At 39.9% G+C, this 24,359-nt stretch overlaps 1 protein-coding gene across 2 annotated transcripts; it reads right to left on the reverse strand.

Moving 5' to 3' along the window:
- Positions 1–1,918: 1,918 nt before the first annotated feature.
- Positions 1,919–23,748, reverse strand: UBXN8 (UBX domain protein 8). 2 transcript variants are annotated; one of them, XM_012784132.3, is made up of 8 exons: positions 23,168–23,748; positions 20,613–20,735; positions 17,078–17,151; positions 15,307–15,429; positions 12,367–12,504; positions 9,846–9,887; positions 4,560–4,634; positions 1,919–2,165 (listed from the first exon to the last, which is right to left on the reverse strand). In XM_012784132.3, exons 1-8 carry the CDS (start codon positions 23,253–23,255, stop codon positions 1,998–2,000), a joined length of 831 nt encoding a protein of 276 aa, XP_012639586.1. In that variant the 5' UTR covers positions 23,256–23,748; the 3' UTR covers positions 1,919–1,997. The 2 variants fall into 2 exon arrangements, with proteins under 2 accessions (XP_012639586.1, XP_012639587.1); XM_012784133.3 differs by lacking the exon at positions 20,613–20,735.
- Positions 23,749–24,359: the final 611 nt, after the last annotated feature.

A 24,359-nucleotide genomic window follows, 5' to 3' on the forward strand; every position in this document is an offset into this window, starting at 1 on the left:
CGTGTGAACACAGGAGCTGGGGTCCCTGGGGCCACCTCAGAGCCTGCTGTCACATCTCCTAAGTGGCATAAGTACTTAGGAGCTCTCATAATAACCAGTGTTTTTAAAAAGGGTGTAAAAATGTGGAGGGTCTTTTTCTTTTTTTCCACACAGAAGCATAGAAAACTCTGGCAAGACAGAAAACTATGGTGTTAGTCAAGCTTATTTATTTCTGGGTATTGGGATTAGGGGTGATTTTTAATTTTGTTTTCATAACTCTGTAAAGTTTTTTTTTTTTTTCTTTTTGAGACAGAGTCTCACTTTGTTGCCCAGGCTAGAGTGAGTGCCATGGCGTCAGCCGAGCTCACAGCAACCTCAAACTCCTGGGCTCAAGCGATCCTCCTGCCTCAGCCTCCCGAGTAGCTGGGACTACAGGTGTGCGCCACCATGCCCGGCTTAAAACACTTTTACAATGAATCAATCTAGAATCAGAAAAATATTTTTCATTTATTTGAATGTGGGATATTCCAGAGACTACAAAAAAAGATTGTGACAACTCATTTCCCAACAAGTGTTAAGCATTTACTATATAGTAGGTACTTCTAGGGGGGAAAAAAAGACACAGCCCTTAAGTGATTACCTATTTCAGAAAACAAAAACATGGCTGGAATACAGTGTAATAAATTCTACAGAAGAGGTACAATGGGCAACACATATGGGAGTCAGGTGAACAGACTTTTAAAATAGAATGCAGGAAAGGAAAAAGGAGTGACTACAAAGAGACTTTTATATATACTTGGAATTTGAACTCAATATCATAATGCATGAATATACTATTACAGATAAGCAGGAAAAGGAAATGATCAGACATATTTTAAAAAATTCACCTATATTTTAATGCTTCCATGGTTTGTTCTTTTGTTTTGTTGTAGCTGGGACTACAGGTCCACACCACCATGCCTGGCTAATTTTTCTATTTTTTGTAGAGACCAAGTCTCACTATATTGCCCAGGCTGGTCTAGAACTCCTGGCCTCAAGTGATGCTCCCACCTTGGCTTCCCAAAATGCTGGGATTACAGGCATGAGCCACTGTGCCTGGTGTGCTTTCATAGTTTTATTTCATTTGAGACTGGCCTGGGCAACCCCATTTCTAAAACAAAGAAAAAGAAAAGGAAGAAAAATTAGCCAGGCATGGTGGTGTGCACCTATAGTCTCAGCTACTTAGGAGGCTGAGACAGGAGGATCACTTAAGCCTAGGAGTTTGAGGCTACAGTGAGCTACTATCAAGCCTGTGAACAGCCACTGCACTCCATCCAGCCTGGGCAACATAGTGAGACCCCCACCAATCTCTCTCTCTCTCTCTCTCTCTCTCTATATATATATATATATACACACACACATATATGCATATATGTATATATATATAGAGAGAGAGACATATATAAAAATACTGATCCACTTGGAACTCTGTAAATGTTATAACTTAATACAAGGCAAAATTATATAAATTGCAAACATTAGTTGAGTAAAGTGTAATACATACCTATCAAAAAGAACTTTAAAGCCGTAAAGAGTTTTCAAACTTCTTCTTAAACTCTAGAACTACAGCAGAATAAACATTACTACTTATAACACTTTGAGAAAGTTCGACTGAATTATGAAACATTCATTGTGTGGTAAGATGGATTAGAGAGGCAGAAACCACGGTCCTATGACTTTGCTTTCTAACACACGGAGAAATGATGTCAGCTGGGAAAAATAGAAATTACTGACGGCCTTATTAGTTACATTTGTTAACCTCATTCTCATCTAGTACACTGTAAGGTGGCACAGTCCACAGACTGTTATGTGCAGAGGACAATCCTTTATGCTGACGTCCCCATGAATGTCAACATTGAAAGTGTTTACTGCCTTGGACCCCATCAAGGTATGGCATGAGTTTAATGTGAAGCCTTTATTGTCCTGAAAGGTCACGGCATAACTGATTTTGCGTAGAACACGTAGTTCTCGTCACTCTCCTAGTTGCTCTGCTCTTTCTCTTCCAGGTTGAGCACAGTATCCACGGTAATCCCCACGTCCCCCAGGGACAAGCCTCCCGCCACTGCCACGGGCCTTCTGGGGAAGGAAGTGGAAAGGCTATACAGGGACGTGTGGTACCCGAGCCTCATCATCCAGTCCAGCAAGACCTACGAGATAAAAAGCTTAGTCATTATCAAGTACTGTGCACACAGTGTCCCTCTAGACTGCCATGACATTGTACAATTCTGTCACTGTCAAACCATGTCCCCGGGAGTAATGAAACAGAACTTGCACACCCTTCAGAGAAACTTTCCAGAGCTTAAAAGAAAAGAGCTGGCCACAAATATGGAGATGCAAATGATCCTTAATAACTTTTTTGTTTAGTTTTGTGCTTTTTGGAGAGAGTCTTACTCTGTTGCCCAGGCTAGAGTGAGTGCCGTGGCGTCAGCCTAGCTCACAGCAACCTCAATCTCCTGGGCTCAAGCAATACTTCTGCCTCAGCCTCCCGAGTAGCTGAGACTACAGGCATGCGCCACCATGCCCAGCTAATTTTTTCTACGTATATTATTAATTGGCCGATTAATTCCTTTCTATTTTTAGTAGAGATGGGGTCTCACTCTTGCTCAGGCTGGTCTCGAACTCTTGACCTTGGGCGATCTGTCCACCTCGGCCTCCCACAGTGCTAGGATTACAGGTGTAAACCACCGCGCCTGGCCTTATTTTTTATTTTTTTAGAGATGAGGTCTTGCTATATTGCAAGAAAAGCTACTCAGGAGGCTCAAGCAATCCTCCTGCTGCCTCAGCCTCCCAAGTAACTGGGATAAGAGGCACGTGCCACCACACCCAGCTACCATTCCTATAATTTTATAACATTTCCTGTCTGGAAGATTTCCATAGTAATGATCAAAATTTCTACTTGCTATTGCCTAAAGTCAATGCCTACTTTGAAACATAAAATGCTTATTTTAAACAAAGGAAGATTTGTTGTTTTAGCAAGAAAGATGGATGAAGGAATATTCTGGGGGAAGCTGCTGTTTCAAATACAGGTCATCCCTGACTTCGGCTGCTAGCCACCATCCGAGAACCTACTGACACTCCATGTAATCAAGGTACATCTTTGTCTAATACTTAAAGCTCAATAATTTCCTAATATATGGATATACCTTAATTTAACCTTACAGAAAAAGACATTTATATCTTTGAATATTTGTCTTTTCCATAGAACACATTCTCACAAATGAAATTACTGGGTCAAAAGATATATTTTTAAATATTTCAAAAATATAATGGTAAATTCTCCTACAGGAACACTGGTCCAATTTGCATTCACATTAACAAGTTATGAGAATCCCTGTTTTCCCTACACACTTGCCAAATTTGGGCATTATAAGTAGAAAATGGTGTCCTATTTTATTTGCATTTCATTGATTCTGAGGTCAAACTTTTTTTTCCATATTTTTATCTGTCACTTGGTCTTCTTTAGGAAATCCTGATATACGTGCTTTTTTCTGCCATTCTACTTAGGTGTTTATCTTTTCCTTGATTTGTATAAGCACCTTATAAAAAATGACAATCATAGATAAACAGTAAAATTTTTTTCAAATTTGTCTTTAATTTTATGAACATTTTCTTTATAAAATTTTTAATTTTTATGCAGTTAAATCCACCAGTATTTTCCATTAGGGCTTAAAGCATTCTTACCACAGAGGGTTAAATGCAACGATCAGGATGGAAAATTATTTACATATATTTTTAATGCACACATGATTATATGTTTAACTGTAATTAGAAATGGAAATATCCCAAAATACTATTAATTGGTTTTGGCTTCACACTGCAGATATAATTGTTTTTCTCTCTACTTTTTCATGTTTTCCAAATTATCACTAACAAACACAGTCTTATTTCTAAATACTGGCTGCTTCCTAAGGATTTAAAAGCATCTAGGCTGGGCGCGGTGGCTCACGCCTGTAATCCTAGCACTCTGGGAGGCCGAGACGCGTGGATTGCTCGAGGTCAGGAGTTCGAAACTAACCTGAGCAAGAGCGAGACCCTGTGTCTACTATAAATAGAAAGAAATTAATTGGCCAACTAATATATATAGAAAAAATTAGCCGGGCATGGTGGCGCATGCCTGTAGTCCCAGCTACTCGGGAAGCTGAGGCAGAAGGATCGCTTGAGCCCAGGAGACTGAGGTTGCTGTGAGCTAGGCTGATGCCATGGCACTCACTCTAGCCTGGGCAACAAAGCAAGACTGCATCTCAAAAAAAAAAAAAAAAAAAAATCTCACCCACAAAACCGTGAAAATGTAATTAAAACCAAAAAGAAGGAAAATATAGCAAAGGGAAGAACAAACTCTGAATGCAGAGATCACAGTTCAAAGCAGCACAGATATATATCTAATTATCCGCATTTCTGCACGTAGAGTACATATAATGTCCTTTATCGTCATCTGATGGCACTATCAGGTGACAGTGTGATATACCTTCCCCACCGCATGTGAATAAACTATTGCCAAAGTCAACAAAAATATTTCTCAAACTGTGAATTTCCCCACTTACCTGGGAACTGCAAGACTTAAAAAATCTTCTCCTCAGGACACGCCCACTAGGACATCGGAAAGCAACAGTAACTACCTAAGGAATAAAAATGTTCAGGTAAGAATTCCAATCCAGGCCGGGCGCGGTGGCTCACGCCTATAATCCCAGCACTCTGGGAGGCCAAGGCGGGCGGATTGCTCCAGGTCAGGAGTTCAAAACCAGCCTGAGCAAGAGCGAGACCCCGTCTCTACTATAAATAGAGAGAACTTAATTGGCCAACTAATATATATAGAAAAAATTAGCCAGGCATGGTGGCGCATGCCTGTAGTCCCAGCTACTCGGGAGGCTGAGGCAGAAGGATTGCTTGAGCCCAGGAGTTTGCTGTGAGCTAGGCTGGCACACCAAGGCACAAACTCTAGCCTGGGCAACAAGGTGAGACTCTGTCTCAAAAAAAAAAAAAAAAAAAAAGACAGTGACTTAATGTTTTTTCATTATGATTAGATAAATACTTGAGGGAAATTAAATGTCATTGTTTGAAATCTAGCAGTTATTCTGCTATTACTGTGAGGGCTGGTTGTGCATTTTCTCCTAACGTTACTGACAGTGTAGTGGCCTGCCATATGAATGGGGAAAATGTATAGGCTGCGATTCAAACTGGAAAGAAAACCAGTGTCTCAAAAACAGATACGAAAGTGAAATCTAATTTAAAAGTCGCAGCAATAGGCCGGGCGCGTTGGCTCACGCCTGTAATCCTAGCACTCTAGGAGGCCAAGGCGGGCGATTGCTCAAGGTCAGGATTTTGAGACCAGCCAGAGCAAGAGCGAGACCCCATCTCTGCCAAAAAAAAAATAGAAAGAAATTAATTGACCAACTAAAAATATACAAAAAAAATTAGCCGGACATGGTGGCGCATGCCTGTAGTCCCAGCTACTCGGGAGGCTGAGGCAGGAGGATTGCTTGAGCCCGGGAGTTTGAGGTTGCTGTGAGCTAGGCTGACGCCACAGCATTCCAGCCCAGGCAACAGAGCAAGACTCTGTCTCAAAAAAAAAAAAGCAGCAATAAATTAAAATTTGTTTTCCAGCTACTCCTTAAAATGAAATAAGACAGCTTACAATGATGCAAATAGTTGCTGTGGTGATATAGTAATTATGATGATTAACAAAATTATTTTCAAATTACTTTAAAATTCTTGGTGACGGTCTTTTCAACTTAAAAGTGAAACAGTAACATATGGTGCATATTCCATTGAGAATTCTGGACTACCATGGGTTATTTCTTCCTCTCATTTAAAAAAATCTAACCATATGAATATTTTAGAACTCTGTAGATAGCTACAGTACTAAATACATAACAGGCACTGAATACATTAGGGTGTGTACTGCTTAAATAAGAATTGCATTATTTTTCATACCTTCTCTCATTAGAAATGCATGTTACTTATTAAGGATCGGCTCCTAAATCCCAGCAGGATTTTAGGATAACAGGAATTTTCTCATGTGGCTTATTATATAGTCACTTCATATGCAGAAACATGCATCTATATAGTGCAAGCTTCATCTAGCTCTGATATTCTCTAAAATGAGTGCTAATCCCTTCCCCTGGCAATACAGAAAAGATGTCTCTCTATTCTGTGGGTGATATCAGACGTTTAATGGGCTTCACTTTAATAAGAAAATAGAGAATTTCCTAAAAATTATGATATCCAGTATTTCTAAAAGTGAAATTATCCTTTTACATATGTACTCATGAAACAGTTACATAGCTTAGGGATTGAAATATATTTGTTATGGTAGGAGCAGGCTTAAATATATATGATGATATGTACTGGTTATGTTATATTGCATGTAGCAATTATAATACTAGAGCAAAACTGTTAAGTTGACAAATAGGAAATAGCATCTTGCAGAAAGACAGAAACAATATAATTACATAATTTACAAGGATAAATATCCCCAAACCTTGGGTAACTATGGTATATCACATTCCCTACTCTACCCATGGCTTTTTTAACTTTGAAAATACTCTATGAGACTGGGCACAGTGGCTCACACCTATAATCCTAGCACTCTGGGAGGCCAAGACAAGCGGATCGTTTGAGCTCAGGGAGTTCGAGACCAGCCTGAACAAGAGCGAGACCCTGTCTCTACTAAAAATAGAAAGAAATTAATTGGACAACTAAAAATATATAGAAAAAATTAGCCAGGCATGGTGGCGCATGCCTGTAGTCCCAGCTACTCAGGAGGCTGAGGCAGCAGGATTGCTTGAGCCCAGGAGTTTGAGGTTGCCGTGAGCTAGGCTGACGCCACGGCACTCTAGCCTGGACAACAAAGTGAGACTCTGTCTCCAAAAAAAAAAAAAATACTCTATTAGAGTGGAAGATGGGTTGGAACAGCACACTTCTCTAAATAGAATGCTTTATTTTATTTCTTGTTGGTAACTTCTATGATGATGATAATACTCCAAACTTTAAAAAGTCTATTCTGATTATCCTGAAAAAATCTGCTACGTTGACCTGCTTAGAACCAGGTCAGCAGACCAGGGGCAGGATAACACTATTTAGGTCCGTGAGAACAGGATTACATAAAGACAGAATGGGACATTTGAAGTCTTGTGAGTGGTTAGAGGAAAATTAAAACATTTTGCATTGACTTCTTAGAAATCTATGAGCAATAGTAACTGCACAGATAGAAAATGCCTTGCCCAGTGATGATCCCAATATTTATTAGCTTTTCTTGATTAGTGGAGAATACAATATACTGTAAAAGTATCAAGTGGTATCAACTATACATTAGTGATATTCTTTTTTTTTTTTTTGGAGACAGTCTTGCTCTGTCACCTGGGCTAGAGTGGCGTGGCGTCAGCCTAGCTCACAGAAACCTCAAACTCCTGGGCTCAAGCAATCCTTCTGCCTCAGCCTCCCAAGTAGCTGGGACTACAGGCATGCGCCACCATGCCAGCTAATTTTTTATTTTTAGAAGAGATGGGGTCTCACTCTTGCTCAGGGTGGTCTTGAACTCCTCCCACCTCGGCCTCCCAGAGTGCTAGGATTACAGGCGTGAGCCACGGCGCCTGGCCCATTAGTGGTATTCTTAATAGAACTTCATTACATAACATAAAAGTTGTTTGTGCCAATTAATGCAGTATATTCATGGTTATACATTTTACATGTGATTTTCAGGTAACAATTATTTACCATAATTTTGTTGACTTTATTAACCAAAAACAGAAGAGGCAGAATCAAAAATCAGAGCAGGGAGAAGGAAATCAGGACAGTATTGCTTATAGAGTGGGTAAGCGGTCCTGGCTACAGCCAGAGGGCTGGGTCTAACCCTGGTTCTACCACGAGGTGCCTCGGAAACTCTTCCTGCCTGGTGGCTTCAACTTTGAACGAGGAGATGGTACGGGATGGTTTCTGAGGTCCTCTCCCACTCTAAAATTCCATTATTCTGACATATGCTTTAATGAGTATAAGACTAAATGTCATCTATCAAGTGCTGGAAAAAGGTAGAAACGAAATAAAATGGAATAAATAACAGGAGAACATGGCCTGCCAATGACAAGACCAGTTTCTCTGTCACAGAAGCTTCTTAACCTCTCAAGGGACACAGACCTGAGAATCTAAAGAAAAGCATTGTCTTCTACCTACAATCATGAAAAGGTACAATTTCAAGGGATTCACTGACAGCCTGATGTCTATATCATCTGTGGAACTTCAGTGACAACTATATTCTACAGAAATGATATCATATGCTTCAAAGCCAGGGTAAGTTCATAAAAGGTATTCCCTGTCAAACCTACGCTGTATTTAACACATGAACTGCCGTGTGAGTTGTATTTAACTCACGCTAGTTTTGAGCCTGGGGCCTCGTGAAGTATATGTAACTCATACATCTATTCGCTTTGGAAGCTATGAGAACTATTTTTCTTTCTTTTTTTTTTTTTTTCTTTTGAGACAGAGTCCTGCTTTGTTGCCCAGGCTAGAGTGAGTGCCGTGGCCTAGCTCACAGCAACCTCAAACTCCTGGGCTCAAGCAATCCTTCTGCCTCAGCCTCTCAAGTAGCTGGGACTACAGGCATATGCCACTATGCCCGGCTAATTTTTTTCTATATATATTAGCTGGCCAATTAATTTCTTTCTATTTATAGTAGAGACGGGGTCTCTCTCTTGCTTAGGCTGGTTTTGAACTCCTGACTTCGAGCAATCCGTCCACCATGGCCTCCCAGAGTGCTAGGATTACAGGCGTGAGCCACCGTGCCCAGCCTGAGAACTATTTTTCAAGTCTGCACGTAATTCATGCACAAAAAGTAATAAAAAATTACAAATTTTTGATTAAATTAGAAAGGATCATTTTGTTTTCAAAGTTAAACTCTGAAAACAAAATGATCCTTTCTAATGTGTTTTATGTGATAAAACACCATGGTCCCAAGGAAAAAAAATTTTTTTTTCCTAGTGCAGCAGTCAATGTGCTAATTACTCCTATATTATAAAATGGTTGTCATGGATACCAACCAACCCAGAACTTGATGAGAAGAGAGGATCAAGACAGACATGTTGTGGGCATGAATTTGTTGGGTATAACAGCGGAATTAGAAGACTTAAAAAAAAATGTTTTGTTTTTTTCCTGGGGTTTGGTATCTCGATTACACACTTCATTGTCTTTGTATGACTTTCAGATTTTCCTCAGGGTATTATTATATTAAACATTACAAATGTGCTGACAAAAATGAGAGCCTCCCAATTGCTTTTATGGCTGCTTCAAAAATGGTTTCCAAAGAGAGTAACAGTTGCTGAGCTCTAAGAAATGGCAAGCCGTGAGGGCTCTGCTTCTGGGTTTACTGCTCAAGTGACTTGATGGCTCTCAGGACACATGTTGCCCGTACATTAGGGAAGGGTCTGTTGCTAAGCTGGCCAAGGCAGGAAGGCAACTCAACGCAAAACAGGGAGTGAGTCCCATCCCAGACCCCCAAACAGCAAACCATCCTTCAATGAAAACATCTACAAGGTAGCTACATTTTCTTTTTTTGAAAAGGAAAACTACAATTTTAAGTCATCTGCCTATTTTGATTCTCTTTTAATAAGTAACTCATTTGCTGATCTGCAGTTCTGGAAAAGCCCATATGTATCCCATGCCTGAGGCAGTGGCTCTAAAAGACAGCTCAGCAGATGGCTCGCTTCCAAAAACTCAAAACAAGACCTAATTACAGTCCAAAGACATGCTGTCTTTTCTTTCTAAACCCAAGTTTGGATAAGACACAATTACTTAAAGAAAATAGAAAATTAATTTTCAAAGCAAAAAACAAAGCTTACTTCTTTGGCTGTTTCAGATGGTTCTTCAGGTAAATCAAAAACCTAAAGAAAAGTAAAGTATTGGTGAAAGGAATGTAAAAATTTTCAAGAAGCAAAAAAAAATCTCAAAGAGAAGCCTTTCTTTCAATATAGAGCTGAGATACATCTTTTCTTTCAATATACATTTCTGAAAAGTTTACAATGAAAATGACAGTTCAATTAATAAACATTTTTAAAATTAATAGGCCATTTAAAGGACTTTACAATTAATAAACAGTTTTTTGGTAAGCAACTTTTTGCTAACAATAAATCACAAAAATAGGATTTGAGATGATAGCTACCAATCTATACACATTTAAAGAATTTTGTTTTTTTGGCCGGGCGTGGTGGCTCACGCCTGTAATCCTAGCACTTTGGGAGGCCGAGGCAGGCGGATTGCTCAAGGTCAGGAGTTCAAAACCAGCCTGAGCGAGACCCCATCTCTACCAAAAATAGAAATAAATTAATTGACCAACTAAAAATATATATACAAAAAATTAGCCGGGCATGGTGGCGCATGCCTGTAGTCCCAGCTACTCAGGAGGCTGAGGCAGGAGGATCGCTTGAGCCCCGGAGATTGAGGTTGCTGTGAGCCAGGCTGACGCCACGGCACTCACTCTAGCCTGGGCAACAAAGTGAGACTCTGTCTCAAAAAAAAAAAAAAAAAAGAATTTTGTTTTTATGATGTTCCAAGACAGAATATAAAAAATGTACTATTTTCTTTTCTTTTTTTTTTGAGACAGAGTCTCACTCTTGTTGCCCCGGCTAGAGTGCCGTGGTGTCAGCTTAACTGACAGCAACCTCAAACTGGGCTCAGGCGATCCTCCTGCCTCAGCTTCCCAAGCAGCTGGAACTACAGGCATGTACCACCATGCCCGGCTACTATATATATATATATATATATATATATATATATATATATATATATACACATATACATATATATTTCTTTTTTTTTTTTAGTTAGCCAATTAATTTCTTTCTATTTATAGTAGAGACAGGGTCTCACTCTTACTCGGGCTGGTCTTGAACTCCTGACCTTGAGCAATCCACCAACCTCAGCCTCCCAGAGTGCTAGGATTACAGGTGTGAGCTGCCGTGCCCAGCTTTATTTTTTTATTATTATTTTTTTAAGGCTGGTCAATTGAAGCAGTGAAAAAAATGTTAAAAAACAAGCTGGGCTCTATGGTTCATGCCTATAATGCCAGCTACTTGGGAGGCTTAGGCAGGAGGATCACTTGAGGCTAGGAGTTAGAGTCCAGCCTGGGAAACAGTGATACCTTGTCTCTTTATGAAAAAAAAGAAAACAACACACACACACACAAAGCAGACAATACATATTAACATGAATTAAGTTCAGTAATATCCCAAAATTATTTAGGGTCACTGATATACACATTTTAACATGAACATATATTTTTCTTCACTGATGCTCCTAGGAAATTGCCAACAACCATTCACCATGGTTGCTTTTGTCAGTTACTCAACTTCCCCTATTTCTGTTAATCTAGTAAGAAACTGGATATTCAGACCATTTTCTCTTAATAAAACACTGGTTACCAACGACTTTACCTTAGAAGGACTCTTTATTTTTTAATACTATAGACTCTATGTTTTATTATATTTTATCTAACAAACATTACTTTCATTTACTAAATATTAATAATCCATTTGTTTTCCTTTGGTATCAAAAGCATATGTGACTGTCAAGCAAAATTTTATCATCAGCCCAAGACAGTGTTATTAACAAAAAGCAAAGAAACTTGAATTTTTTTTTTTTTTTCTATCACTAGACATCAAGGTAGAAACTTGAATTTTTAATTAGTCTGTTTCATTCATTAGATCTTTTTAAAATGTTAATGATATTTGTCAGTTCAATAATCTGATTCCTATCTTCAGTGTCCACTCTGGGATCAGGAAATCTCAGATGGAGAAGGAATATATTCGAAACTGCTTTCAGGAACTAGATAGCCTCCCAGCATTGCCTGAGAGTCAGTAAAAACAGATTTCTTATTTCCAGTCTTTTCTAGCTCCAAACCGGAATCAATTTAGGGATTAAAGATTTGAAAGGAAAAGCATGTATAATAAACCTGGGCACGATTCCAAAGTGACTGATTGCAGTAGGGCCGGGGAGGAAAATTATATGCTCATGTTAATAACAGGTATTAGACACTTACAAAATATGGCTTAATAATATCTTAAGCGACCTCTTAGGAATGTTTCCCTTAGTAAACATTATATTTTTTCCTATCTACATGATCAAATTACTTCCTCAAAAGGAACTGAGTATTTTCTAAACCCATTATCATTTATCTTTAGCTTCCCTCTAAGTTTGGTTCCAAACATTAATATGAAACAAGGTAAGTAATTCTTAATGAAAGCGACCACTTTATAAGGTAGTGGGAAGACACCATGTGGATGAAAAGCCAGTCCTGTTCTTCACTCAATAACCACCTCGCTCAGAACACTGTTACACCTCAGTGACAGGCATAAGGTACCGAACCTCCTTCCACGTGGGCTGTTCAGCAGGTGGTGGCACTTCGGTTAAAGGCTTAGGCAAGTTCTGTCTCTTTGCTGCTTCTCTGTTTGATGTTTTAAAAGATGTCTGACTTGCACGTTCAAGCACCGAATCTTCATCACCCTGGTCAAAAACAACAAACAATTTCTAAAGAGATGCTTTCTATAGACTTTATTCTATTCAAAATGGTTATTTTGGCCGGGCGTGGTGGCTCACGCCTGTAATCCTAGCACTCTGGGATACCGAGGTGGGAGGATCGCTCGAGGTCAGGAGTTTGCGACCAGCCTGAGCAAGAGCAAGACCCCGTCTCTACTAAAAATAGAAAGAAATTAATTGAACTAAAAATATATAGAAAAAAATTAGTCAGGCATGGTGGCGCATGCCTGTAGTCCCAAGCTACTTGGGAGGCTGAGGCAGGATTGCTTGAACCCAGGAGTTTGAGGTTGCTGTGAGCTAGGCTGACACCATGGCACTCTAGCCTGGGTAACAGAGTGAGACTATGACTCAAAAAAAAAAAAAAAAAAAAAAAGTGTTTTTTTGTTTTGTTTTGTTTTTACCCTGATGGCAATTCAGTGTAAAAATCTAAGTAAGCCATTATGAGACCCAGAATATTAAAACGTTATCTCCTTAGACAAGAAAACATGGAGCCTAACATCTAGAAGAAACTACCCACATATACTTCTGGGGTTTACTCAAGACAGACAAAAGGCTACAGGGCCCTTCCCATCTTTAACCGACCCTCAAGTTTCTCAGTAGCATGAAAGAAAGAAAACACCTTGAAAATATGCAAAGGAAGCAAAACAGTGCAAGGGATTATGCTTTAAAAGACTGAAAATATTAGAGTATATAAGTGTGTGAAAAAATAAATAAATAAATAAATAAAAAAAATAAATAAAAGACTGAAAATAGAACATTATGTGAAAACATATGTCTACATATGTGATCATGCAGAATTTCTACAGCTGAATGTGGTCCTAGAATCTTATTATATATAAACTCTTTCCCCCTTCTCACTACTGCACTTGGCTAGTCTCAAAAAAAAATGTTTTGTTTTTACTTTTCAAATTCAGAAATCAAGATGACTCTTTATGATCTACCAAAACTTTTTCCTTAGCAAAATAATTTAAATTATTTTACTTAAATCTCAAACATACGCTTGTTAGTTCAGTAACTCCCTCCTCCTCCCATAGCTACTCATCTTCTAAGAGAAAAAAGTTCTCCTAATTAGACTAAAATGTTCACCAAATTCCACCAGGGTGGAATTTTATCGTCCTTCCTTTATCCTAAAAAAATTTGAAGGAAGGAGCATAGGGAATGGAAATCAAGAGAGCTTAATGCTGCCTGGCGTGTGACATGAGCCTGCAGTCCCAGCAACTCAGGAGGCTGAGGCAGGAGGATCACTCTAGCTCAGGAGTTCTAGACCAGGCTGGGCAACATAGTGAGACCCCGTTTTAATTTTTAAAAAGAAAGAGATCTTAATGCCAAACAATTAACTGGCCAACCCTAGGCTGCCTCACTGCAAACCACACTGCTAGAGTTGATGATACCCTTTCTTTCAGCTCTCACATTCTGATTCTGATGTTTTTTGACAGTCCCAAGTATGTTGAGTCACAATGACACCAATGATCTACCCTGTCCCTAACTTTCTGTTGTCCTTACCAATCAGGTTAAAATATATTAGTACCACGAAGACATAGCCCAAAAGCAAGGGGAAGAATGAGTAATTCACATTGTGACCAATCTTTTTTTAATTTTTTTTTTAAGAGACAAGGCCTCGCTTTGTCTCCCAAGCTGGAGTCCCGTGGTACAATCATAGCTCACCGTAGCCTCAAACTCCTGGGCTCAAGTGATCCTCCCACCTCAGCCTCTGGAGTAGCTGGGACTACAGGTGTACCTTCACCATGCCTGGTTTTTTTGTTTTGTTTTGTTTTTTTTAATTTTTTAAGAGACAGGGCTCTTGCTGTGTTGCCCAGGCTGGTCTCAAACTCTAGGCTTCAAGTGATCCCACCTCAGCCTCCTGAGTTGCTGGGACTGCAGGCGTGAACCACTGTACCCAGCCACTGTGACCATTTCTGAAAGAGATCTGTCAGGCTAACATCAGCCTGTCAATGTCTATATCAGCCACAACATTGAACAGAAGACAAACTCAACTCAGAAGTAAAATCACTACCTAGAGCAGCTGCTTTTTACATTGCCCATCTCTCACATTCCTTTTATTGCCTACCCTTGGTCATTTTATGACATATTTCCCATTACATAATGAGTAAAAATGGACTCTGGTTCACTATAAAAGTCCTGTTTACCTTTACTGGATCATTTTCATTACAAGATGATGAAAGGTGCAGTAGAAACAGAAAGCAAAAAACAAAAAGTCAAAAAAGTTTTGGGGACAGATATGGATTCACACATAAAAATCTGTGGCCAGTTACTCTAAAACTTAATGCCTTTAGCCATATTCCTTTCCCTTGGTAAAAGAAATAAATAAATAAACTTAAAATTATGGTATGAACTTCCATTAGCAATGAACAACATTCATATTCAATGCCAAAGGAAAAAATAGTCAAAGGCTAATTTGACTTCTAAAAAACAGAGCCAAATATAATGAATATAATGTGAGCTGACTACCTTAAAGATCTTACTTGAGGAAAGAGCAGAATTTTCTCATATAAGAAAACAGTGATTCATTCAACAGTTTTCTCAAAGACTACAGTCCAAATTATATGCTCTTTAGGCACCAAAAACCACTTAACCATTTGATACAAATATGCTGAATAAAAACTGATATATAATCATTATCAGTAAAGACTCCTAAAAACAGACTATTCACAGCTTAGCACTGTTCTCAATTTTTGAAAAATCAAAACACATAAAAGGAAACATAAGTAATAACAGGATTCAAAATATAAAATAAGAATATTTTCTAACCCCAAGTTTGTGACCATTGCTTAACTTCCAGGTTTCACCCGTCATCTGATAGAAGCGTTCCTCCAGTTTTTTCAATTTCATTTCCTGGTGAGGTTTTAAAACGTTCTCTATGTATCTGTTGGCCTGTTTAAAAAAACAAATTAGGTGTTGTTACTATATATTAACTATAACATTGTCTATAAATAACGTCTGTAGACATTGTCTATAAAGTTGTAAATACGAACTAGGTAAGAAATTGTGTTATCACACTAATTTTTTTGAGATTGGGTCTCACTCTGTCACCCAGACTGGAGTGCAGTGGTGCAGGCATAGCCCACTGCAACCTTGAACTCCTGGGCTCAAGCGATACTCTTGCCTCAGCCTCCCAAGTAGTGGGACCACAGGCACCGCCATTATGCCCAGCTAATTTTTTAATTTTATGTAGAGGCAGAGTCTCACTATGTTGCCAGGCTGGTCTCACACTCCTAGCCTCAAGCTACCCCCTGCCTCAGCCTCCCAAAGTGTTGGGATTATAGGCATGAGCCACCACACCTGGCCACTAATTCAATTTTGCCAAAAAACCAGCAACCTCCACTTTGCATCATTCTCTAAGAATTTGCATTGATACAAAATGCAAATAAAAACAAATGTTCTTTATTTATGTTTGTATGGCCGTGTGACTATATATTGTTTAGTTGTATTTTCAGTGCAACAAAAACTTGGTAGGAGCTACAGATACAAAAGTGAGCAGGACACGGTCCCTGACCTTGAGGGGCTTAGAGTTTGAGCAGTGTCTCCAAAGTATAATGCCCTCTCGTGTTGTTGATTCTAGAAGGCATGAGCTCATCTGGAAGCGTTAATTGTACAGCTCGATCACAGTAAAGTAGAAAATATTTTTGAAATTAAAAGAACTGGAGGCCGGACGCAGTGGCTCACGCCTGTAATCCTAGCACTCTGGGAGGCCGAGGCGGGCGGATTGCTTGAGGTCAGGAGTTCAAAACCAGCCTGAGCAAGAGCGAGACCCTGTCTCTACTATAAATAGAAAGAAATTAATTGGCCAACTAAAAATATATAGAAAAAATTAGCCAGGCATGGTGGCGCATGCCTGTAGTCCCAGCTACTGGGGAGGCTGAGGCAGGAGGATCGCTTGAGCCTAGGAGTTTGAGGTTGCTGTGAGCTAGGCTGACGCCATGGCACTCACTCTAGCCTGGCAACAAAGCAAGACTCTGTCTCAAAAAAAAAAAAAAAAAAAGAACTGGAGACTTCTGGGGTTTTGTTTTTTGGTAGAGATGGGGTCTCACTATGTTGCACAAGCTGGTCTTAAACTTCTGGCCTCAAGTGATCCTCCTGCCTTGGCCTCCCAAAGTTCTAGTGCTGGGATTACAGGTCTGAGCCACCTGTACAATTGTAGCCACTTGTCTACAATTTTAGGCTTACAATTCCGTTTATAGGAAATATCCAGAATAGGTAAATCCATATAGACAGAAAGCAGATTGGTTGTTGCCAGAGGATAGGAGGAGCAGGTAGTAGGGAGTGACTGATTAACAGGTACAGGGATTTCTTTTGGGGTGATGGAAATGTTTCAGAACTAAATAGAGGTGTTAGTTGCTCCACATTGTGAATGTACTAAATGCCACTGACTTGTGCACTTTAAAATGGTCAGTTTTATGTTGTGTGAATTTGATCTCAATAATAATTTTTAAAATTTTAGCACAAACACAGAAGGCTTAACTTTAAATGCCCCAGATATTTTTGTATTCTCTCCATATACTCTCGAAAAATTATACTTTACCTTTTCACCTTGTGCCTCCTGTTGCTTTTTTCTCACAAGTTTTTGCCTTTTCTCATTCTTCTCTTCTTCTTCTTCTAAGACATCAAAACAGAAAAGTGCCTTTTAATGCCCAAATATCAATAGGTCAAATGGTTTTTTTTCTCTGAAAATAGTTTGTAGATTTTAACATCTGGGGAATGATAAAAAGCCTTCAAAATGATTCTATTTTTCAATAAATGAAAATGAGATATATACAGACAGTTGAAACAAGGAAATCCACAAGAAAATCAATAATAAAAGCTCTGCTCTGAAACAAAAATTCTCTGATGAGTATTAGTAATGTGTGTACAGTTGGTCCTCTGTATCTAAGTGTTCCCTGGATTCAGCCAACTTCAGATTGAAAATGTAATTAGGCCTCTGATAGCCGTGTCTTCGCTAAACAGGTACAGACTTTTTTCATTGTCATCATTTCCTAAATAATACTGTATAACAGCTATTTATGTAGCATTTACATTGTATTTGGTATGTCCTAGAACCAATCCCCCATGGATACTGAGGGACAACTGTAATAGTTTTGCTAAGGAAGCTTCTAGAATGTTCTGGCAGGTTTTATCCTGCAGGCCCGACAGGGCTTCAGCAATTCCACAGCTTGGCATGAAAGCCCATTACTGCACATGAAGTGTGGAGGCTGCACTGCAGGCATGAGCAGTGCATCCCACTGCCCTTGGACATGGCGGAGAAAGCAATATGCCTAGTCCCCAAAGGTGGTGTGTGCTTGGCATCTCCTATAATGACCGAACCAATATTCGGTTATTGACCATTGACTGTCAAGACAAAGGATTTCTGCTGCTATGTGGACTCTTTTATTCTTGGTATAGTTAGTTTCATTTAAGTATGTGGCTCCATTCTTAAAAGAACATTTAAAGAATAATTTTCTGATACAGCAATAATAATATTCAGAATGGCTCACAAATATTAACAGTGAACCAGAAACAGTATTACCTTGAGGAATAATCCATCTAGGAAAACATATCCTTTGAACTACTTTGTTCCTTGAATAGGAGCATATCCTTCTACCGACAACTTGCTCTCTATGGCAGTAAATATTTCCCCAAGTTTATAAAACTAAAATTAGAGCAGTAACCCAACAGGAAATCAGAGGGCCCAACTAGGCCACTAATTTGTTACATGATCATTCAGGCTCAGTGATCTTCAGACTCCTTCCAGACTCTGAATCAAAGAATATACTTTTAAAATAAATCAATAGCAAGGGATAATCTTTAAAGCCGCTGAGAACTGACTGCTTCTAAACTTTAGATATATCTCATCTTGCAAACCTTTATATCTCGATATCTGATGACAATAAGGAAAACAGAAAGTGTGTGAGCAAGTTGGTTTTTTTACTCATTTTAAGAAAATCTGCCAATAATTAGGCACTATATACAGTCTTAATATTACTTATTAGACAGTGTTAGCCTTCAGCCTCAAATTGACAACCCATAAATGTACCAACTGACTTGTACTCCGACAACACAAAGGTACAAACTGTGTCAAGAGCACATTTCTTTTTATAAAACATGGAATTGAATACCTGACCTGCTAGTTTAATGTATGCAGCAAATATCTTCCTGATATCAGAATATATTTAACACAAAATTCCTAAGAGAAATTACCATGTTACTGTTTAATTTTCCAACTGAGTCATTTGAAGTATAAGAGATCAAATAACTTACCAAAAGAAAAACAAAATCCAAAATCTGTGATTGAGAGATCTTGAAATATCCACATTGTCTTTTTTTTTTTTTTTTTTTTTTGAGACAGAGTCTCACTTTGTTGCCCAGGCTAGAGTGAGTGCCGTGGCGTCAGCCTAGCTCACAGCAACCTCAATCTCCGGGGCTCAGCGATCCTCCTGCCTCAGCCTCCCAAGTAGCTGGGACTACAGGCATGCGCCACCATGCCCGGCTAATTTTTTGTATATATATATTTTTAGTTGGTCAATTAATTTCTTTCTATTTTTGGTAGAGACGGGGTCTCGCTCAGGCTGGTTTCGAACTCCTGACCTTGAGCAATCCACCCGCCTCGGCCTCCCAAAGCACATTGTCTTTTGCATTTGGGTTGAACAGTATAAGCTTTTAGGATTATGGTTTTTTTTTTTTTTTTTTTTTTTTTTTTTTGAGACAGAGTCTCACTTTGTTGTCCAGGCTAGAGTGAGTGCCGTGGCGTCAGCCTAGCTCACAGCAACCTCAAACTCCTGGGCTTGAGTGATCCTTCTGCCTCAGCCTCCCGAGTAGCTGGGACTACAGGCATGCGCCACCATGCCCGGCTAATTTTTTATATATATATCAGTTGGCCAATTAATTTCTTTCTATTTATAGTAGAGACGGGGTCTCGCTCTTGCTCAGGCTGGTTTTGAACTCCTGACCTTGAGCAATCCGCCCGCCTCGGCCTTCCAAGAGCTAGGATTACAGGCGTGAGCCAAGGATTATGGTTTTATTCATAGTTAATTTGAAAGGGCTAGAAATTAAACACTGCTCATTTTCCTTTTGTTTACTTACATTTAGACAAACAGTGGAACAAAACACAATATACCAAATTCACTACTGGCAAGCCTCTTCCCAATAGCATATAAGAGATGCAGCTTTTAGTTTTAAGATTCATTTGTTCTTAGGCTAAGTACAATGTTGTTTTAAAAGGCTTCTAGAATTCACAAACTTTTGCTTATCAAAAAGGAAACAAAAATAAGAACAAGCATGATGTCCTAAAATTAAAAACATTTAACTATACACATGACATAGGTGCTTAAAAAAAAAAAAAAAGGCCGGGCGCGGTGGCTCACGCCTGTAATCCTAGCACTCTGGGAGGCCGAGGCGGGCGGATTGCTCAAGGTCAGGAGTTCAAAACCAGCCTGAGCAAGACCCCGTCTCTACCATAAAAATAGAAAGAAATTAATTGGCCAACTAATATATATAATATAAAAATCAGCCGGGCATGGTGGCTTGTGCTTGTAGTCCCAGCTACGTGGGAGGCTGAGGCAGCAGGATCGCTTGAGCCCAGGAGTTTGAGGTTGCTGTGAGCTAGGCTGACACCATGGCACTCACTCTAGCCTAGGCAAGAAAGCGAGACTCTGTCTCAAAAAAAAAAAAAAAAAAAAAAAAAGTGCTGGAATGGAATGAAAAATTCAGAAGCATGCAAAGTCTTCAGAAATTAATGGTAGATAAATTTACTCTTTGTAGAACAGTTTATAAACGTAGGTATGAACCAGCAGTTAAGCGGCACAAACACACAATTTCAAGTTAGGAAACTTAGAATATAACAACTTAGAAATGGTATAGTTTCAAAAAAACATATATAAGGAAAATGTACAATTTGTCATGAAAAAAATTGAGATTTATAGTCCATTCAAAACAATCATGACTAAGTTGTAATGATTACTTTTCAAAATTACACATCACAAATCAATGGTAAAACAGTTTTTGTTGTGCAAAGTTCTAGAATAAATAAAGGAAAGAAATTTCAGTAGAAAAGTATAAAAGGTTAGCATAAATAATAAACTTACCTCTCAGATAAACTTGGGGAGATTTAAATGAGTTAAGCCATGAGGTAGTCACAGAAATAATTAAAGTAAGAAGAGCAAGCAGTAAGAAAATCCGGCCACACAGCAAAATGAAATCTTTAATTCCTTACAAATAAAAAAAAAAATTAAAATTAAAAACACTTTTCTCGACAAAATAATACACATTAGAAGATTATATGTACTAGAAAAGTATGGTAAAAGTTAAGTTTTCCATCTGTCTTATGATCTGGTTGATACACAGTGTGTGTAGTGGACTGGTTCCAGGATCTCTATGGATACCAAAATCCATGAATGCTCAAGTCCCTTACATAAAATGGTGTAGTAAATGTATGTAACCTATACACATCATCCTGTATACTTTAAATTACCTCTAGATAATTTATAATACCTAACCCAATGTAAATGCTATGTGAATTAGTTGTATTGTTTAGGGAATAATGACAGAGAAAAAACTCTGTCCATGTTCAGTACAGATGCAACCATCCATTTTTTTTCCAAATATTTTCTTTTTAATTTTTTTTGTGGAGACAGGGTCTTGCTCTTGTTCATGCTGGTCTGGAACTCCTAAGCTCAAGCAATCCACCCACCCTGGCCTCCCAGAATGCTAGGACTACAGGTGTGAGCCACCACACCCAACCTTTTCCAAATATTTTCAATCCACAGTTGGTTATAACCAAAGATGCAGAACCCATGGATACAGTGGGCCAACTATATTCACCTTTGGGCACTGAAACTCATCATTTGTCATTACCAGGAAAAGTTTTCAGGACATGTAATTCTCTTATTTCTCACAAATTGTGTAACTGGCCCAGGTGCAGTGGCTCACGCCTATAATCCTAGCACTCTGGGAGGCCAAGACAGGAGGATCGCTTGGGCTCAGGAGTTCCAGACCAGCATGAGCAAGAGTGAGACCCCCATCTCTACTAAAAACAGAAAAAAATTAGCCAGGTGTGGTGGCACGTGCTACTCTGGAGGCTGAGACAGGACTGCTTGAGCCCAGGAGCTTGAGGTTGCAGTGAGCTATGACAACACCACTGCACTGTACCAGGGGTGACAGAGTGAGACTCTGTCTCAAAATTGTGCAACTGTGTGCTTCTCTATTTCTCAATACTTACTGAGTCATTTTATAAATAAAATTATTTATGTGTCTGTCTAGAAACAAAGCAAAAATTCAGTATTTGGTCTTATTTTAAGAACCAAGGTGAAAATTAAATCAGCAGAAATCTAACGAGTACCTACTTTGTGTAATACAATTTGCTAAATGTTGAGGAAGAGGAGATATAATGTTGGGTTAAAAATGGTTTCTATCCTCCAGTAGTTTTTTAGTCTTGTTTCATTTTTTCATTTTCAAGTGTTACATGGCGGAGATATAGAGGAACCATCTTACCAATGTGATCAGGGGGTAATGAGTCACTTAACTAAAGCTTAAAGAGGAAATTATAAAAACTTATATACTAACACAAAACATATATATTATGTAAAATGAAATTTTAAAAACCCAGCAATTTAAAGTTGTCTAGAGAAGAAATATGATTTTTTTTTTCTGTCATCCAACTGTACAGCATTAGCTTTTGATTCAGGTATTGTTCAAATACAACACATAATTAAATCTAGGGTATCTCTGACCATTACAAAAGTAATTTAATACCTGGATATTGATACTTTCTAGAACTCTTGGCCTAGTTTTATCAGACACTGTCGTACGAGAGGGGAATACAAAAACGAACTTGATGTGGTCTCTTGCCCTTAAGGAGTGTATTTATTTCTTTGTAATCAGAGCTGATGGTGGGAGCAAATCTCCTGCAACCCTCAGTAAAAACTTTCCCTGACTAGTGACTCCAATATTAGTGCAGAGTATAATGAGCAGAGTAGGGATGGATCTGTAAAGGGAAGGGAACAGGTGAATTGGAAAAGGTGAGTTTAAATTCGACATTCCTAATCATTTGGATAATGAATGGTCTTGTTATATTCCAATATAGCCTAAGTGAGTAGAAAGCTTCTGGAAAGTCTTTTTTACAAGCATGTTCTTTTTATTTCTTATTTCAAGTAACATCTCTGGGCATCAGACTCCTTGAGGGAGTTAGATTCTCCTTGATCCAGCCTCAACGGCCTTCACCCCTTTGCCTAGTATAGTCCTCCCTCCCCCTGCACCCGTCCTTCGTCCTCCCCTCCACCGGCGTTTCAAGGATTTGGTGGCTTATCATTTAAATCTCGGTCTAAATTCTTCAGAAAACCTTCATCCTATCCGCCTACTTCCTTTTGAGCGCTCATCACAACGTGAAAGTCCTATGACCTGCCCCTTGCTTTCTGCCTCCCTCCCCTCGTACGCAAAACTTCTTCCGACCTGGGGGCGGGGCGGAGGATTCTTCCGAGAAGTAGAGCCGGCCCTGGGAGCGGGAGGCGGGCGCGATGCAGTCTGGGAATTGTAGTAAAGCCGCTCAGAGGCGACACCGCCAGGGAGGCGGTAACGCAATGCAAGGTTCCTGTGAAAATTACCCAGCTATGAGTGCCAAGGGAAAAAAAAAGTCCACACCTACCTATATCTGGGATCCCACGCCGGAGCTCCAGACACAAGAGGGGGACAGCAGAGAGGAAGAAAATGCCCACGACCCCTCGAGAAGCCATGGTAGCGGAAGCCCAGGTGCGGGCGGAAGCCCCGCCCCTTCCGGTCGCGCCTTCCTGGGGAAGGCGAGGCGGCTCCCCTTCTGAAGGGAGAGTGAACGCTAACCCTGGGTCTTTGGTCAGTCCGAGATAAGATTCTCTGGTTCCATCGTCTGTAGCCTTGTTTCAGAGGGCATGCGAGTCACCTCGCCAAGTCACATGACGTCCAGGGAAGCGAGAGCTCCTAGGGTGGCGGCTCCCTTTTGGGCGGCGGCGGCTGCCCCTGCGGCCGCAGGACTGTGCGGGGTCTGTGAGGAAAGAGCCCTCAAGAGTGAAATGGCGTGGAAGGGAAAGTGCCCTGGCGGTTGACGCTGTGAAGAGGCCGTCTGGCCCCTGGGCCTTGTGGCCGTAGGGGGTGACTGGGGCTTTCGGCACCCAGCTACCAAGCACGTCCTTGTCTCCCTAACGGTTCCCGGCCCCTCCCGCGGTCTCTGGTTCCTGCGGTAAGACGACTCAAAAGTGGGGCCTCGCGCCAAACACCCGTCCCCCCACCCTCACCCTAACACCAGATCCGGGAGACCCTCCCCCCTCGCCAAGTTTTGTCTGCACGTGTTAATAATGACTTTACCTTGGCCTCATGGTTCTGTGACCTCATTGCCGTCCCACGACTCACCTCTGTGGCGTCTCTCCCCACCTGCAACTCGGTTGCGCTGCTGAGGTCCCCGCACCCAGCAAGATTTCATACCCTGAAATCCTTTTTCAGACCCTTTCATCGGTCCTCCCCGCCTCACTCTTCAATTTAGTTTATCAAACATTAATTGAGCCCCACTACTTGCCTGGTACTGTAGAAGTCAGGAAGATTCAAGTATATGCAAGTTGTTGAATTCAAGAAACTCAGCTTCAGGGGGAAGATAACCCTTCAATAGATAAATGCAATACAGTGCCCGAGTGCTTATGATAGGGATAGGAACAGGGTGCTACAGAACCATACCCCGAGGCTTGGCAAGGCTTTCCTGAAGGAGATCATGCCTAACTTGTGTTGAAAAGTTAGGAATTTTTGCAGGGGTCCAAAAGGAAAGGTGGGATTTCAAGTTTAGGAAACGGAGCCTAGGAACTACCAGCAGGCAA

The sequence above is a fragment of the Microcebus murinus genome, chromosome 24 (genome assembly GCF_040939455.1).
Source record: "Microcebus murinus isolate Inina chromosome 24, M.murinus_Inina_mat1.0, whole genome shotgun sequence".
Taxonomy (NCBI): Eukaryota; Metazoa; Chordata; class Mammalia; order Primates; family Cheirogaleidae; genus Microcebus; species Microcebus murinus.